Source organism: Pholis gunnellus (genome assembly GCF_910591455.1).
Source record: "Pholis gunnellus genome assembly, chromosome: 12".
Taxonomy (NCBI): domain Eukaryota; kingdom Metazoa; phylum Chordata; class Actinopteri; order Perciformes; family Pholidae; genus Pholis; species Pholis gunnellus.
Window position 1 is genome coordinate 19,275,286 of NC_136539.1, and position 18,693 is coordinate 19,293,978.

Below are 18,693 nucleotides of genomic sequence, written 5' to 3' on the forward strand. Positions count from 1 at the left end.
ATACAAGTCATCACTTCGTCTCATTAACACTCTCTCTCTCTCACTAACACGTCATCATCCTGGCTTGAAAACAGAGACAAACATGTGCCTTAAAATGAAGTAGCAATGGGTAACGTATGGGCTGAATGTTCTGCTTGTGCTGCTTCTGTGAATGGTCAACTGTTCCTCTGGCAGACAAGCAGACAGGTCGAGAACATGAAACAGCAAAAGGTTGGATTAAAGCCCCGCACCAGTGACCCCTTGACTAGTCTACGACCCACCAGTCACGACTGCACATGTGTAGGGAGAGATCCAGGTTTGCGCCTGTTTAATGATATTTAAATGTTTGCGTTAAAAGAAAGGAGGTCAGTGGAGGAAGCTTTAAACGTTTTAGTCACACTAAGGCTGAGATCAGTTCACTGTCAACGCAATTTCAAGAACTAATTAATGATACCGGTGTCTTTAAGTGATTGACACCAATCAGAGTGAAGCCACAGAGCTTCACACACGATGAGGCTTTGTTGTCAGTGTCTGGCTCAAGGACACTTCAGCAGGGGTTTGATTTAAATATCATCTCGACTGCGTGTGGATTAAAGAACTGAACTGACCTCAGCCTGGTTTTCTCAGCTTAGATTGTAACTCGGCGAGGCCGCGTGTCTACTGGTCGCCTCTCTTTATGCTGTTGAGCATTACGCAAAGTGACCAGAATTTGAATACCGGATCACTGCTGAAAGCTAGAATCTTGCGTCATTATGTCTCTTCAGCGGGAGGTCTGACTCTGCGGTCGGAGAGAAACAGAAGTGAAAGAGAGGTGCCCAGCCAAACACGGAGGCTTGTAAACCGGATATGTTTCTTAACGACGGCTCGCCTCAGAGCGTCTGTAGAGCTCAAAAACACAGCACAGAAGAAGGATCGGGAGCACAACTTGCCACAGCATTGAACAAGAGGTGAGACACAAAGTGCTTTCAGCGGTCCGTCTTGTCAGTCGGTGCTGTCATAAACGTAGACGAGAAAGCTGAGAAAGATTAAAAACAAAACCAAGTACAATAAATTAAATCAGTTCTTTTTTTTTTTTTTTTTTTTTTTGCGCGGGAAGCAAAAGAAATAAAGAAGTAGTTAGAAGAGGAATCGCACTACTTTACTACCTAGGATTTAATCAGGAAAGCATGAAGCTCTAGATTCATACAAACAAACGTACAAGTCTTTTTTTTATGTTTTGTTCAGTGGACAGGGGTTTGACACAAACTAAAACACAATAAATACTCTTTCTGAGGAACAAAAGATAAGGTTTATCTCTTTATCAGCTAAAAGGACACTAAAAAAAGGCAGGTCCGTCTGGCAGACTCGCTCAGAAGGGGACAGGGCGACACCTCTCCGTCCATGGGGGCAGCCCTTCCCCTTCGTACTTATGGCACTACAGCAATTCCCCATCCACATTTTATTCTCTCGTACGCTTAACTTTTCATTCTTTTCATTCGCTTTTCATGACTTTTTTTCTTTACCCTGAACATACAATATCCACTAATGGTACCTATTCAACACAGCTGGGTTTCTTTTTTTAAAATTCTAGCTTGTCCATGACTTTCACGTATGTTCGTTTGTGTGTCTGTTTTTTTCCGTTTTTTTGTCAGCATAAAGTGCAACAGTGCTTTTGTTCTCTCCTCCGGCCCACCTGGCCTCCTCCTGGAAACCCTCATGACTACCAAAGGTCAAATGTCACTGGTCAGCAGGATCAGGGTCCGGGTCAGGGTTCACGCTGGTCTCGCTGATAGCGCTTGCAGCGCTTGCAGCACTTGCAGCACTTGCAGCACTCGCAGCACTCGCGATGCTTGCGACGCTTGTGACACTTGCAACGCTTGGCTCCTCCCCTTCCTCCTCATATTCATCCTCCTCCTCCTCCTCTTCTTTCACTTCCCCCACATCCAGCACCTCCACCTCTTCGTCGTCGTCGTCGTCTTCCTCTTCATCCAGACCTCCTTCCAGCAACTCCACCCCGGCCGCCTCCCCATCTTCCAGCGCTGCCATGTCGGCTCCCTCTCCGGCCTTCTGCTGCTCCATCGTCTCCTCCTCCCTCTCCTCGTCCACTCTGTCTCTCAGCTGGTAGACGACGGTCCTGAATGGTTGGACCAGGCCCTCCTCGAAGACCTTCAGGATGGCCTCACACACGAATCGGTACTGGCTCTGATGGACAGATGGAATGAAGAGAGAGATATTTTGGCTGATGGATTCAAAAGGATGAGAGCAGCTAGAGGGACAAAGGGATGCGTCTACATACAGGTGTTTGTATCATCATGGCCCTCTGGTCTCTCATGGTCCTGACGATCTCTAGAGGATACACTGGCTGACCGCACTCCATCAGACACAATGCCGACTCCATGGTGATCAGAACCCCCGTCCGACCGATCCCCGCACTGTAAATAACACAGACCATAGAGAATTAAGACTTGAAATGAGTCGACCATGTCAGTCTATCGACATCGAACCACAAAAGGGGGGGGGGGGGGGGGGGGGGGGGCGACTGTACCTGCAGTGTACCACCATGGGCTGGTCCTGTCCAGCGCGTTTGGTCCGTACCAGAGCCACGAAGTCCAGGAAGTCAGTGGAGTCGTCCGGTACGCCGTGGTCTGGCCAGGCCAGGTACTGAATCTGGGTGAGCTCTCTCTGCTGCTCACTCTGAACACACACACACACACACGCACACACACACGCACACGCACACGCACACGCACACGCACACGCACACGCACACGCACACGCACAGAGAAAAGAAGAAGGCAAATTACGTTACATCATATTTTCATGTACTGCCTTTCAGAAAAGCTTCTTTCTTATTGGAAACAAACTGAGGACTCATTCACTCTCACCTCAGTCATGACCCAAGCTTAGCAAGTAATGAATTATTCTCAGCCATCACTCGTCCTCAGAACCCTAAACAGGTTATTGGATTTCATGTGGGCGACCTCGGAGCACGTTTCATTGAGCTCTGTTTGTGTAATTATGGCCTTTAAAGGCGTTATGAAACGGGGGGGTGAATAACAAACAGGGTTTTTTATTTCTTCCGCTCTGCTGGACCGCTTGGTGATTCATGTTGTTCTTTCACAAACAACAGATATTAAAGACAATATTTTAAGACAAAATGTACATTTTTATGTTGCAGCAATAAAACTATGAATAAAAATGTCACTTTCTCTTTTGTTCACACACACACACACACACACACACGCACACACACACACACACACACACACACACACACACACACACACACACACACACACACACACACTTTCATGTTTCGACTCAGAGCCCCCGTGTTCCTCTTTTATACTGCCCCGCTGCATCGCCATGGTAACACATCTATCTCCATAGCAACAATCACAGGCAGAGGAGAATGCTAATTGCCTCCTCCTCCTCCTCCTCCTCCTACAGCCGTATATCTCAAAAGGTCACGATGGATGCACGGGCATCGCACAGATAACTAAATCAGGAGAACACACAGACGGCAGGACGCGATGAGGAAACAGCAGGAACATACGATCCTCCATTGAAAGTTACATTTTGACTGTGAGCATCAAAGGGCTTCAACATGAAAAATAAGACAAACTCACATTCACTAAACTACCCTCGTCCCACTCTCTGCTCCTCTCTCTCCCTCCGTTTGGTTTCTCTCCCCCTCGCTCTCTCTTATTTCGGCAGCGATGTGACTGGGTGGTTGGGTTGTTATGGTAACCAGCAGCGGGGAGCCAGAAAAAGAACAGCCCACACTGGTCACCATGGCAACACACCTTAGGGAGGGGTCCCTCAGCAGGCTCATCATCCTTCCCGAGACGCTGGTCCTTTGCTTTGATTGGACCCTTCGGCCTCCTCTCTGTCCTGCTCCCCTTCACTCCTAATTGGCCGATCCTGTTGGCCCTTTTTTCTCTTTTGTGTGTGTGTGTGTGTGTGCGTGTGTGTGTGTGTGTGTGTGTGTGTGTGTGTGTGTGTGTGTGTGTGTGTGTGTGTGTGTGTGTGTGTGTGTGTGTGTGTGTGTGTGTGTGTGTGTGTGTGTGTTCCTGGCTTAGGCTACCTTTGATGACACATTTCAGACTGAAGACCAGGTAATTTAGAAATAGAATAGCTGATTTCTGGGTCAGTGGTTAAGGTGAGGATTACAGTTACTCTCCAGGAAGTGAATGTAAGTTCATGTGATGTCCCTTAAAGTGACAGAAGTAAACCTGTGTGTGTGTGTGTGTGTGTGTGGTTACCTGTGTGTGTGTTTGTGTTTACCTGCGTGTGTGTTTGTATTTACCTCAGTGTGTGTGTTTGTGGTTACCTGCGTGTGTGTTTGTGGTTACCTGTGTGTGTGTGTTTGTGGTTACCTGTGTGTGTGTTTGTGGTTACCTGTGTGTGCGTGAGAGTCATCTCCCGGACCAGGAAGGCAGTGTTGCCTTCTTCGTTGTGGCACGTTACTGTAAAGTCTCCGTAGGTGGCGCTGCTGTCTGGATTGGGCCAGTACTGATGACACTTCACCTATAAACACAGACAGAAGTATTCTGTTTACAACTGAACAGTTAATATACTTAACACGTCACTAGAGGTCATGCTCTGCTACAGAAGAGCAGCTCACTTGGGCTATCCATCTTCACTGTTCTGTTTAATACACCAACATGTAGCATAGACATTCAATACATGTGGAATCACTAAAAACCTCCAGTGGTGTGTATAGATCGTGATCTTAAAATGTCCCGTCACAGGCCTTTCCTTTTGCAACCAAACACTTCTTTTAATGTCAGGAGAAATTAGCAAACGATGCATTTTGAAAAGGTGCCACCTACTTTGATGATTAATTCATTTTGGTTATTTTTCTTTTCCACAGTAACACATTTTTAATGAATAATGTTCAAATGAACAAAAGCCACAATTTACCCGAAAGCAGTTGTGTTGTAAATGATGAAATATTTTGACAGAAGAATTAAAACAATAAGTATTTCATCTACAAATGGGAAACTTGGTTAGCAGAATTCAAAGCAACGCCACACGTACAGTAAAAGGTTTGAGATTTTGTTTTTTCCAATTGGGACTCACTGACAGCAAAAACCTAAGTTTTTTCCAACATGCTGCAGTCCATATGTGGTCTCCAGTCCTCGTCTTTGAAGAATTCCTCTACATACCCGTCCTCTCTCGACCTGCGTAGTCAGCATGACCACCATAGACGAGCCCTGCTCCCATGTCATTTGCCAGAAGTCGGGGCAGGTGTTGGGCAGCGGGCCTTGGCACGCTATGTAGCGGTTTATAAGACTCGAGGCTGGAATCTCCATCTACAGAGAGAGAGAGAGATGCGGAGATATTCGGTTGCAAGGATTTCCCTTTAGAGCTCGTTTTCAGCAGTGCAGAGAGCTAAATGTTCTCAGGTTACTCTTAAAAAAAGAAAAGGTAGAACCACTTTAACTTTGGCCACAGAAAATAAATCAAGACGTGCTCTTCAATACTTTAACGTGCTGGCAAGTTAGCAGCGTTTGGTCTTCTGTTTGAATAAGCCTGTGAGTCACTCACAAGGTCAGACCGTGTGACATTATAGTGACAGAAGTTTCAATAAAGGGATAGATGCATAATAAGTGTGTCTTGTTTTAACTTATTTCAACTGAAAAACATTTACTTTGATGCAGCCTGTGAGAAAACACTTCTTCTGCCGTATCATTACTTTCCATCTCATTGATGTTTGCTGTGCTATTATATCTGTAGAGGTTGTATCATGTTCAATACAGTCATTACGGGGCATTTATGTAACAAAGGCCCAAGATTGACTTCCATACATGCATTACCTAAAGACATATCTGAAAGAGTTTTAAATCAATAACATCCACGAGCTGCTGATAGCTTAAATGGCTGACTTATAAAAAAATTTAAAAAACGTGCAAAACAGGAACTCACAACGTTATTGGCTTGTAAAGCTCATGTGGTTAATTCATTCACCAGTACCGCAACCGTAGTGTTTCAACATGTGTTTTGATGGTTAGCCAAGCAGACCACCCACCCACCCCACCACGTGTCAGACAAGCAAAACGCAGAGATAGTGATGCAGAGATAAAAGAGAAACTAACTCACATTGATGTAGTTTGCATTGATGTAGTCATCTGTGCTTTTCAGAATGACCCGCGTGGCATCATCTGCAGAGGGGGGGAGAAAAGAACAAGAACAGGGGGTGAGATTACAGACAGACAAACAGTTGACAAACGTTGAAAGAAAAGATTTCAGGAGGGAAAAACATGAAGAGAGAGAGAGAGAGAGTATCAGGGAAGGAACAATGTCAGTTCATATGTAAACACACAAGCCGACAGAAATAGACGACCATGTGCAGTCACGTACAAGGAGAGATGTCTCTGTAGCGATTTTTGGAAACGTTCTGAGGTAATTTGGCACACAGCATGGTCATCCCGGGCCTCTTCCTGTACAGTTGCTGTAAGAAAAGGAACACAAATCTGTGTTAACGTCGTTACCTCCAAATATTCGTTGGCGAAGCGCGTGTGTGTGTGTAAATATGCACAAACGTCTCTGACTTTTGTGTGCATGAGCAACTTGCGTACATTATCTTTGGGTTCGTTTTGCATCTAACATTCCTCTTCGGTAAAAACACAACACAGGGCTTAAACAGGAAGCTGTTAAGTGATTATGACAAAAGGACAGGAAGCTACGGGAATGTGAAGGAGGAAAAGAAACGTGTGACAAACGCTTCAGACTATTTCCCAAGCCTGTCCCCTTGTAAGCATATATGCACAGTATCTATTTATGTGTGGTTATTTTTTAATACTTTCTCCTTACGTCAAACTGAGCGAGTATGGCTCCACTGATCAGGCCTTCCTTCAGTGTGACCATGGAGTCCCTCAAAGCATGCTGGTCTAGCTGGGTGGGGTCCTGAAGGGACTTCTCAGGGATATACTGAAAATCTGGCTCCGAGTCCACCTTCTCCTCCACCACGTCATAGATGGCTGAGCAGGACAGGGAGGAAATGTGTCACAGTTTATACACACACACACACACACACACACACACACACACACACACACACACACACACACACACACACACACACACACACACACACACACACACACACACACACACACACACACACACACACACACACACACACACACACACACAGCTGTTTATGTAGGATGAGGCCCGGAGGAGTTCATTTACCTTAAAGTACATAATGAAGAAAGAAAACATGCAAGATAGAGAAACGCTTCAAGTCTCAACCAAAGCACTGAACGATGGGAACATATAGTTCCTCTATCGGCAAATATCTATATGCCTACATTTTAAAAGAACTAAAAAAAGAATGTGAATTGACAGGAATGATAGAATCCATAACTCCTCTTTGACCCAGTTAAAATACCAAGAATTTTCCTCATCTTTAAAAGCTCCCCTGCTGCTTCACTGATGCCGATTAAAAGGAAATGATCTTTTCTACACGGTGAATATATATATATATATATGGCTGAGATGTGACTTCACACATCTCCTTTAAAAATTACAAGAGTGAGATTGAGCAGTCCAGAAAAGAGCGGAAGAAGAACCAAGACTGGTGACCAGATGTGTAGCTGTTAATCTTCAAGAGCGGCCCGCAGCTGTCCGTCTGTGACACTTTGCCTGGTTATCACTTAAGCGTTTTAACAAGCGGAGATTCATGCATCACTACATTAAAATGAGTTGCACCACATGTAGAGATTAGCTGTTACTAAATGTTCACACCCAGTAACTGCCAGATGTACACTGCCGTTGGAAAGTTTGGCATCTCCTCCCCCCCAAACATGAGCTCGATTGGGTCCAATCAGATGGCTGGATAACAAATCCAAGTTCTAAACACTGAGGGGACTTCAACTAAACGGAAGTTTGAATCATTTCATTATTTCGGGGGCAAAACAATTTCAAAAGTAAATAATACATTCGATGTCTGAATGTTTTTTGATCTTGTTTAAATAGCCATTATTGAAGGAAAGAAGAAAAATAGAAATTGAAGTCAGGTACAAGTGACACAGTCGATCCAACCAATGGGAACAACTCACCATTTGGTCTGACCAATAGGATGAGCTCTCCGGAATGGCTCTCACAGCTGGCTTTGATGAACATGACCACCTGGTCGTGGGTGTGGTCAGAGATGTCCCGTCCGTTAATTAAGACCACCTGGTCGCCCTCGTTAAGGCGAGGCACACACAGGTCGGCCTGAAGAGAGAAAGAGGGGGGGGAACGAGGACGATGAGAATGGTGAGATAGCATCATTAGTAGAATTGTAACTTGTTTAGTTTGATAAAATGTTACTAATAGGGGAGAAAACCTTCAGATAGGAGAATGCTAAATAATTTGCTCTGTAACTGGTCGGACACTTCCAAAAAAGGCAGATTACCAAAGGTCGCCCTTCATTTTAAAATGGACATTGGTGTTCCTTCAACAGGGAATTAAAAGCCTCTTGTTTACAAGACCGGTCTCTTCAGAGAGCTCCAGTCGAGGAGCCAAATCAGTATGAAATCTGGGTATACTTGGCATACTGCGCGCTACATTTCGGCCTAATCGGTAGACACTTCTAGTATAGTATGCGGTGGTTGTTGACTTACCGATGTTCCGGGAGCCACTCGAGACACAATGATGGGCATCTTCTGGTCAGCTCCACCCTGGACATACACACACACACATAGGCAAGATCAGTTAACAGCTTTCAAGGAATTGGTCATGATGCAGGAGTGAAAAAGAAGTGATGAACCAAGGGCCAAAAGAAGAGAGAGGGACAATGAACAGACCTTTTTCTAACTACTATCAGCTCTCACCTTGACATTGAAGCCAAAACGTCCATGTTCGTCAGGTCTCATCTTGATCAGGACCAGATTATCATGCGGGACAACTCCATTTAGCTGCAAAGTTGGACACAGATCAATCAAATTCACATGCTACTTTCCTCCACACCGTCCACTGGACTATTGGCTCCAGCCCTTATTGGCTTTTACCCTATTCTGTTGAATTAAGAGTGAATGCCGACTCCACAGCTTTAATATAAGATCAAGATTTAAAGCGGCAAAAATATACTTTTGGCCACTAGGGGGCAGAAGAAAACATCAAAACATTGTGAAATTGTTTGCAGAATAAAGAACCTGTTTAATTGAAGGCAGCTTAGGTTGTAATTAATTTCCATTGCTAATGATCTTCCTGAATAAAACATGTGCTTTGAACCTCAAAATGCAAATCAATACAAAAAAAAATCTGTTTAATAAAATCGCATGGACATGCGTTGAAACTTGTGCAACACATTTGGACAAAGACACAGAAAAGGATATAATGTAATGTATAAACTGCTTTTTGGAACTGGGCAGCACAACTTTTTTTAAATATGCAAAGCGTGCTGCAGTCTTGTTTTGACATACTGACCGTGGTCTTATCGGCGTTGACAGGGACATCGTACATCTCGTTAAGGTGGTTGTCCAGGAGGCTCTGCTGGGAGTGGGCCTGGATGATCTGGCTCAAGGTCTTCCTGCTCAGCTGCTTGGGGGGCAGAGCTGGGGGTAGGCCGTCTAGCCCCTCTGGAGACCTGATGGAGGTAAAGACAGAGGGAGGAGGAGGAGGAGGGGAGTCAGGGACAGAGGGAAGGAGACGGAAGTAAAGAAGAGCGAGAGAGAAAAGTGTTTGGATCAGATGAATGTTGAAAGGACTTGGGCAAACACGGGTTCCAGCTGTGGTGAGGATTCTCTTTTGCATCACTACTGTTCATGCTCACACTTGCATCCGGCAAAGAGCAAAACATTGCTCGATTACAACTGTCACATTCAAAATGAATCACACAACTGCTGATGAAAGCACAGCCTGGCATTTTAAATACGGGGGGGAAACCAAAGACAAAAAACATGCAGGTACAGGAAAAGACTAATGGTCGAGCTAAAGATTGGGCCGTTTGTTAACGAGGCGGGCGCTTCAGTAGAAAAAGAAAAGGAGACGATGGTAGAAAACAGATAAAAGGGAGAGAGAGAGAGATTGCAAGAGACAGAGAGGCTTAATAGCACTGTGTTAGTCACAATGCATTAACCTCAATAAAAGGGCTGCAAGAGGAAGGAAAACACCCCCCTCCATCATCCAGACAGTAAAAGGCAGTCAGTGTGTAACGATGGAACAACACAAGCAGCCAGGTAAGGCTTTCAGCAGCACCATGGCTCACACTTTGGGGGGTAACAGCAAGCCATTTGATTCTAAGAACGTAAATGTGTGTGTGTGTGTGTGTGTGTGTGTGTGTGTGTGTGTGTGTGTGTGTGTGTGTGTGTGTGTGTGTGTGTGTGTGTGTGTGTGTGTGTGTGTGTGTGTGTGTGTGTGTGTGTGTGTGTGTGTGTGTCTGTGTGTGGGCACTCATGGGACGAGAGCACCAGTCAAAGAGCATTGCCTTTGTTTTGGCTGCTGCTACTGGTGCCACTTTGTGTCTTAAACACACACACACACACACACACACACACACACACACGGGGAAACAAACATGTATTATGGGTCAAAAGCAGGTCAGGCTCTCAGAAGGGGGGCAGTGCACACAGCAGGCCGGAGCCAAGACGGAGCATCCTCCTGCATTACTTTGCTCAACACGACACAGACGGGTGAAATGGATACTAAAGTATCTTCAGCGACATGGCCAAGGCCCTGGGATAAAGATATTTAACCCTTTTGTACAGCGGACATAACTGAGCCCTGCTTTTGAGTTTTCCTTCTGTCAAATGCTTTGAAGGCGAATCTGAAATGTTTTTCTTTAGCTTTGAAAGCCTGAGAGAGGCAGAGTTCATTTCATCAACAACCTTTTTTTCCACATCTAAGACGAGACGATGGCGAGACTTCTCCACCAATAAACGCAATATCGTTAGATGAGACTAAAATTCAGTTCAAAAAATAAAAACGTAACAAAAATATCTCTTCATTTACGTCACCGTCACCCTTCTCTTCCTCTCTCTCTTTCAAACACACACACACTAACACACTAACACACGCTGCAGCAGCTGCCCTCAGTCTGTCACTGTCCTCCTTGTGCTAATGTAATTCATGAACAATGTTCTCATGTAAAATAAGTTCAACTAAAATGACAAAATAATTGGTTTTGGCTAAACTGGATTGACTGAAATGTTACTAATAATAATAATAATAATATAAACTGATGACTGAAAAAGAGACATTTGACACAGGGACTAAGAGTAGATTAAAAACATAGCTGATAAAATGAGAGAAAACATTTTGTCACCAGTAATGACTCAAAGTTAACTAAAACATGTTAAGTTGCTGTGAACTATGAAGGCTAAAAAGGTCTAAAATGAGACACAAGATGAAGACTAAATCTAGCTGCTAACATAAACACTGGACAGAGGACAGCCCAACATGAATGTGCACAGTGACCAAGTCTTAAACAAGCTGCTGTAAAGCAGTTGCATCCAAAACCAAAAAATAAACCAAAGAAATAATTTAAAAACACTTTCAGAGGAGTTTTTCTGAAGCCAACATGTCTGATCATAGAATACAAACTAAGTTATCGTGACATACTAAACAGCTGCATGCAATGTTGTGGTACAATATATGATATAATTGTCCTATTTTGTTCCCCGACACTGTGAGGAAAACACTGCATTTTGAGAAACCATCACTGTAAAGTGCCGTGGTTTAGCTAAACAGATACTTTTGACTAAAAACAGAACATTATGGAGAGAGTGTCTGAGGGTTATGGCTTTGTAATACTGCTGATGTGTGGAAATGACACAACTTTGGCCTGTGGGAGAGAAACTAGATTCTAATTTAGCTTTTATTGGAGGAAAATCTTGGGAGGAACATTTGGGAAATTTGGATTATGGGCCTGAGCGAAGTGACAGACGTGAACAACGTGATTGAAAATATACAGTTATTGTAAATGATGAGGGATGCCCGATTCTCACCACAGATGGCCGACTAATCTATTTGGGGCAAAGCGGTGTTTATTATATATTATATTTAGAACTGATCGCTCCCCAAAACCAAACAGAATCTGGATTGTCATCACAATGGGGTTTGGCAGAGGAGGTGATTCGGAGCCACCAAAGCAAAGCGACATGATAAAAAAACATGAATGCGTTTCTTTTGACAACAATCTACTTTTGGAAGTTGTAACCAGTGAACTATTTTTGAAATATTTGCAGCCAAATACTAATGTCTGTGATTAGGAAGGTCCTGCTCACCCTCAGATCTGAGCCTCTAAAGGATTTATTTTCACATCTTTGGGTTTTTTTACGGCCCAAATAGCAGAAACTGATCCTCTCAACAGACTGGAAAAAGTATTCAGGCAAGAAAATTGGGAGATTGGAAACTTCTGACGCTGAAACTGCTCACCAAGTTCCCTCTTCCTGCAATAGTCCAAATGAACTATATTTACAAAAAAAGCTACAAAGTCAAGGAGTCATGTAAACAGCTCAGTTTAATCTTAATCATAACATCATCCGGCTGAATGTGGTTATGTACAAGAAAAGCGTGAATACACTTCAACAACAAACTGAAAGACACAAGATGTTGAAACGTCTGACTCGTCAAATATCAATCCAAGTAGTTTTGCTTCAAAGTGAAAGATTGTTATTTATTATTTGCTCAAGGACACTTCTGCAGCAGAACGGTTTCCCTCGTCTCTTCTGCAGGTGGCAGACAAAGAGAAGTCAACTCTGTTTTTTTAACAGAAATTCGAGGAATCATGTTCGAAGAAAGTAAAGCTGGTGTGGGTATTTAAAACTGGAACGACTAACACAATGGACAAATCAAAAGGCAAGTCAATAGCATGCATGGCTAATGTGTGTTGTGTGAGGAGGAGGAGAGAGCAGGTGATCACGTCATCGCTTGGCTCCGTGACTGAGGGATGAGCCAACAGCTTGCCGTGTGTTTAGCTTTGTAGGCAGCGGAACTACCGCTGTAATGTTACTTAACCGCTCTGATTTCCAGCTGAGAAATGTTCTCTCCCTCCCCCAGCCTCACTCAGCAGCAAATATGTGCATCTTACATTCGTGGCTCATTTCCAGCTCAGTATAGCAAAATGATCCATCTGGACAATCGAACATAACGTGACGTTTTAACGATGTGTTCTCATACTGTCTGAATATACTCGTTTTCTTTCCTTTTCTGATATCCCGCTGTTCTTTTGGAAGGACTGAATAAGATATTTTCAGTGTATATATATATATATATATATATATATATATATAAACAAAACTCACTCCTAACTCACTTAACTTTTACTCACAGGCTTTTAGGCAAACAGAAATGTGGAACTTCAAGGAATATTTTATAACGTGTGAGCACAATAAAAGGCATGCCGAAAACAAACACATTAATTCCTAGTTCAGCCCTGTCTAACCTCTCCGCCCTGCTAGCTGCTATAAACACATTTTACAGGCTGGTTTTCAAAGGGTTCATCTTTCGATGGGACCAGCTAAGTGACACTGGGAGAGGGTGTGAACTGTTTGGAGAAACCACAGGAACAGGCAAGACATTTAAAAACCCGTCAACGCAGCAGTACAGTCAGACAGAGCGGCACGAACACCGATGAGTCAAATGAAACTTCAAAATTAAAAGGGGGGGGGGGGGGGGGGGTTGTGCTTTATTTATGTGGCAGTTCATTTAAATTTAAATTTATTTCCCTGCCACAAAGTCAACGGTTGTTTTTTGTTTTGTATTTTTAACCTAAAGACAAACGGCTGGTATAGAAAGTGGTATATTGACAAGTTAGTTGAGACTTACGGTGTGGAGTCCAAGCTGATGCTGTTGGCCTGCGTGGACAACGGCGACCTGTGATTGGAGGAGGAGAAGACAGGCAGGCTGGGTGAAGCGTGGATCACATGATCGACCAGGTGGCCGACGGACGAGGGGCGGAGTCGTGTGCCCTCTTGTATAAACAGTGAGTTCCTGACGGACAAACAGATGCAAAGACACACAGCGTTAAAGGACTGAGAACAGCCTCAAAACATTTTCTTTTGCGCCAACCAAAATGTGTCCGTTGCTTCAGCTATTAAACACATTTATTGTATTTTGATGAGTCAAAGGACTCGTGAGGCTAAACGCGCGCTTTGTTTTGATACCGAAACGCTGAAGTAATATTGGCACAAGAATCAAAACCTTTCAAACGATACTCGATTAATGCAAAAATGCAGGAATAGATATGAACTCATGCAGTGTTTTCTTGATATTGTTGGGGAGGAATAATCAAGTCAGAGGTCAGAGGTCATGGTTGGGCTTCAGAGACTTGCTCAAGGACACTTCTGCAGCAGAACACAGTCAAGAAATGACTCCCTAGTCTCTTCTGCAGCTGGCTGACAAAGAGAAGTCAACTTTTCATAATAACGTGAACTTTTCTTTTCTAGAAACATTAATAAAAACATCTTAACTAAAATCTCAAACTATACCTGGCTTCCCTTTTAATTCTGGACGTAATTTGTGTAATTAAATTCCTGTAAAACAGTCATTTGAAAACTCCCCATATTGAAAATTATAACGCGTATATTTCTCTAACGTGAAGCCTGAATCTGGGACTCACTGATTGGGCGTCCCAGGTGGCGAGCGAGTGGGCAGGCTCTGGGTCTCCAGTCTCTCATCTGATAGGCTGTTCCTGCTGACCGACTCCCAGTCGGTTCCGCCCACCAGCTTCCTGGCCAGCGGCTTGCTGGGTGATCTGCGCAGACCGAGGCATTTATTTGGTTGTGTCCAAAATAAAAACAACGATAATGAAACAAGTTCCTGTAGTTCATTGAACTAATCAAGAAAGATGTGTATTACCTGGCAAATATCCTGTCTTTGATGCCTTTCTCCTTTCCATACTGCACAGACTGCACCTCTGTCCGCCCGCTAGAGACACAAACAACAAGAACAACGGTCAGTGGACTTGAAAAATTCATCTTTATCTGGATTTAAAAAAACGTTGCCTTAAAACAGTTGAGCGAAGTCTGCCAGCCTGTAACAAGTGCAACAGATTCAATATGGATATTTCATCATATTATACACTGTTAATAACATGTTAACAACGCAAACGCTCAATTCAAAAGGCGTATCATGCTGGACAGTCGGTCAATATCCAAAGAGCAAAAACACACAGATGCACCGTCAAGCCAAACTTCAGAGCAAAGCCTGCTGGGGTTGCATCACTGCTGCTCAATAATGCATCACAAGACCTCAAACGCTCCGTTCACCCCTCACTCTCATTTCATAGAAAACAACCAAGTTCTCACAAGGCACGTTATAGTAAAGTGTTTGTAAAAGTGATTTTATTATTTCCCCTTTCCAACTTAAAATTCCCCAAAATGTATAGAACATCACTAATGTGAAGTAGTTTGTTAGAGAGGTGCGCATGGACGCCATGAATAATGAAGTTGTGGTTTTCTGGGGGACGATGGCATGAGAGGCACCGGCCTTCCAGTGTTTCAGCCTCTTAACCCAAAGGAAAACAACTGCATCAACCTCCAAACAAACATGTACTTCTGTTGATGTTTACTGAGAGTCAGACAAAGCATCCACAAGCCTGGTCCATGCATTTGTGTGTGTACAAGTAAATCTGTCAGTGTGGCTGTCAGGGTAAGGCTGTTCGGAAATTCACTGTCTTGCTCTGTGGATACATGTGTATGTGTGTGTGCGTGCGTGCGTGCGTGCGTGCGTGCGTGCGTGCGTGTGTGTGTGCGTCATCTTATTCTGACCAGTATCTGAACTTGGAGCCCAGGGTGAAGTAGTGAGCGAAGAAGTTCTTCTGTGGTGGGATGGGCCGATCCAGCCTGAAGAAGGTGTGGTGCTCCACGCAGGCCTTCCACAGGTTTTTACAGGCCCGGTAGTTCACCATGTTGAAACCCAGCAGCGTTTCCCGGGTCTCAGTCTGTGTGCAGGGAGGTAGAGAGAATGGTTAGCGGGCCTTTGAAGAAAACTTTGGCATTCAGCATGTGAAGCGACAGTGGGTGATCAGAATTCAGTTTATCTGAGTCCAACAGTAGGCATAATGCAAATAAAGATAAATTATGAGGTAAAGACAGGCAGCGTGTGGCTAACCATTTAACTGTTTCTTTTAGTTCACCGTTTAGCTGTTTATCTGTTACTTTTATCCAACTGTTTCAACATTACTTTTAGCTAACATTTCAACTGTTTGTACATTACTTTTAGCTAACATTTCAACTGTTTACACATTACTTTTAGCTAACATTTCAACTGTTTGTACATTACTTTTAGCTAACATTTCAACTGTTTACACATTACTTTTAGCTAACATTTCAACTGTTTACACATTACTTTTAGCTAACATTTCAACTGTTTGTACATTACTTTAAGCTAACATTTCAACTGTTTACACATTACTTTTAGCTAACATTTCAACTGTTTACACATTACTTTTAGCTAACATTTCAACTGTTTGTTCATTACTTTTAGCTAACATTTCAACTGTTTACACATTACTTTTAGCTAACATTTCAACTGTTTGTACATTACTTTTAGCTAACATTTCAACTGTTTGTACATTACTTTAAGCTAACATTTCAACTGTTTACACATTACTTTTAGCTAACATTTAAACTGTTTACACATTACTTTTAGCTAACATTTCAACTGTTTACACATTACTTTTAGCTAACATTTCAACTGTTTGTACATTACTTTAAGCTAACATTTCAACTGTTTACACATTACTTTTAGCTAACATTTCAACTGTTTGTACATTACTTTTAGCTAACATTTCAACTGTTTACACATTACTTTTAGCTAACATTTCAACTGTTTGTACATTACTTTTAGCTAACATTTCAACTGTTTACACATTACTTTTAGCTAACATTTCAACTGTTTGTACATTACTTTAAGCTAACATTTCAACTGTTTACACATTACTTTTAGCTAACATTTCAACTGTTTGTACATTACTTTAAGCTAACATTTCAACTGTTTACACATTACTTTTAGCTAACATTTCAACTGTTTGTATATTACTTTTAGCTAACATTTCAACTGTTTACACATTACTTTTAGCTAACATTTCAACTGTTTGTACATTACTTTTAGCTAACATTTCAACTTACACATTACTTTTAGCTAATATTTCAACTGTTTGTACATTACTTTTAGCTAACATTTCAACTGTTTATACATTACTTTTAGCTAGCTACTTAAACTGTTTATACATTACAATTAGCTAATTGTTTCAACTGTTTACACATTACTTAAAGCTAACATTTCAACTGTTTATATATTACTTTTAGCTAACATTTCAACTGTTTATACATTACGTTTAGCCATCTACTATAACCATATCCTTTACCTTTCATTTAGGGTGTTACAGCTGACTCAATTTGTGGATATATTTTCCAAATCATAACTTCCAGCTATATAATCCGTTGAGCTACTCTACAATATTTGCTTTAAACCTAACAACTGCAGAGGTACTCAGGGTTGGGAATCGCAGATTTTTAAACTGCTGGCGATGCTTTTGATGCCGTTTATTTAAATAGGTTAGTGTAACAGAAAAAAGCAGGTTGGTGCAGTTATACATATGTTTAAGGCCAGTGCAGCTCTCTCCAGATGCATTAAGGGAGGTGGTCGAGACAGGAAATGTAATAGAAAGAATTAGGAATTAAACTAATGGCAGTAATAAGCAGTAATTCACTTTTTTTACACACAATTGTACAGACAGGTCAGTTGTCTGTGTAATTGTTTGTTACATTATGAATGAGAAAAGATCCACGTGTCAAACAAGGGATGCAGGACACAGCGGGGATGAGAGCAGAGTCAACGAGGTCACAGACAGCAGGGGGTTAATCTGACACTGATTACACACACAGGCAGGCAGACACAGCTCAGATAACATGTACAGTATATACACACATTTAACATTCAGTCACAACAAACATCACAAATGTGGGATGGAGGTGGTGGTTAAGAAGTGCATGTGTGTACGTACACCTACCGCCTCTCTTCTCAGCTGGATGAAAAATTGTTTGCACTTGAAGGAGATTTTCACTATTTTCAACCTGGAAGCAGAAAAAGACAAAGTTAGTGTCTCCACAGTTAATGAGCCAATCAGCTCTATTGGGACACTGATGTTAAATGTTTACACTTTTAAAAGAAGGTCAGTCATTGTGCTTTGGTAAGCATCATTAGTGGACATGCCCCGATACAAAACAAGGTAATAATCTTCACCAAAATGACCATAGTATAAAATGTTAATTGATAATTTTGTACTTTTATTACTGTAATGTAGATTAAAAAAAGAAATGTATTTTGGTCATGCCAACAGGCAAATAAAAATACAGTAACAAAATCTACTAATATTGTGGAAAAGAAAAGTTGTGTGTTTAAATGTCATACTTAATGTTTTACATTATGATCACTGCTTTTTAATTTCTTTGTGTTTGCTGAAAAGTGCTCCTCCTGATAGCCATGGCCAGCTATTGTGATAATATAATCATTAATACCGTTTATTTAGATATAAAGCCTCATTGAATTGTGTTAGTTGAATACAATCATTTAACAAGAAGAAAGTAGCACCGTTTCTTGTCGGATTACTTGTCATATTGTGCGAGTAATAAAATAAAATAAACCAAATGCACTGAAACGAAACAAAGAACAGCTGTATTTTCTCAGCAGCTTTCAGGTTGATGTGAACAGTCATTTGTCTCACCATCGTGATTCTCCCTCCTCAAAACCCCCCTTTAATTAAGTAATCTTAAAGTTGTGGATATTATATCATCC

General features: G+C 42.2%; 1 protein-coding gene across 3 annotated transcripts in view; it reads right to left on the reverse strand.

Moving 5' to 3' along the window:
* Window positions 1-1,019: 1,019 nt before the first annotated feature.
* Window positions 1,020-18,693, reverse strand: part of ptpn4a (protein tyrosine phosphatase non-receptor type 4a) — a 55,931-nt gene continuing 38,257 nt past the window's right edge. For 2 of the 3 annotated variants that reach the window (XM_079170159.1, XM_079170157.1), the window contains 17 exons: window positions 17,903-17,972; window positions 15,663-15,835; window positions 14,752-14,820; window positions 14,513-14,647; window positions 13,720-13,884; window positions 9,379-9,538; window positions 8,784-8,867; window positions 8,574-8,630; window positions 8,028-8,184; window positions 6,778-6,944; window positions 6,325-6,415; window positions 6,064-6,125; window positions 5,130-5,276; window positions 4,360-4,488; window positions 2,504-2,652; window positions 2,255-2,390; window positions 1,020-2,160 (listed from right to left, as the gene is read on the reverse strand). In XM_079170159.1, coding sequence (XP_079026285.1) covers window positions 1,696-2,160; window positions 2,255-2,390; window positions 2,504-2,652; window positions 4,360-4,488; window positions 5,130-5,276; window positions 6,064-6,125; window positions 6,325-6,415; window positions 6,778-6,944; window positions 8,028-8,184; window positions 8,574-8,630; window positions 8,784-8,867; window positions 9,379-9,538; window positions 13,720-13,884; window positions 14,513-14,647; window positions 14,752-14,820; window positions 15,663-15,835; window positions 17,903-17,972 — 2,416 coding nt within the window. In that variant the 3' untranslated portion in view covers window positions 1,020-1,695. The remainder of the gene's footprint in view (window positions 2,161-2,254; window positions 2,391-2,503; window positions 2,653-4,359; window positions 4,489-5,129; window positions 5,277-6,063; window positions 6,126-6,324; window positions 6,416-6,777; window positions 6,945-8,027; window positions 8,185-8,573; window positions 8,631-8,783; window positions 8,868-9,378; window positions 9,539-13,719; window positions 13,885-14,512; window positions 14,648-14,751; window positions 14,821-15,662; window positions 15,836-17,902; window positions 17,973-18,693) is intronic. The other variant, XM_079170158.1, reaches the window with a different exon arrangement.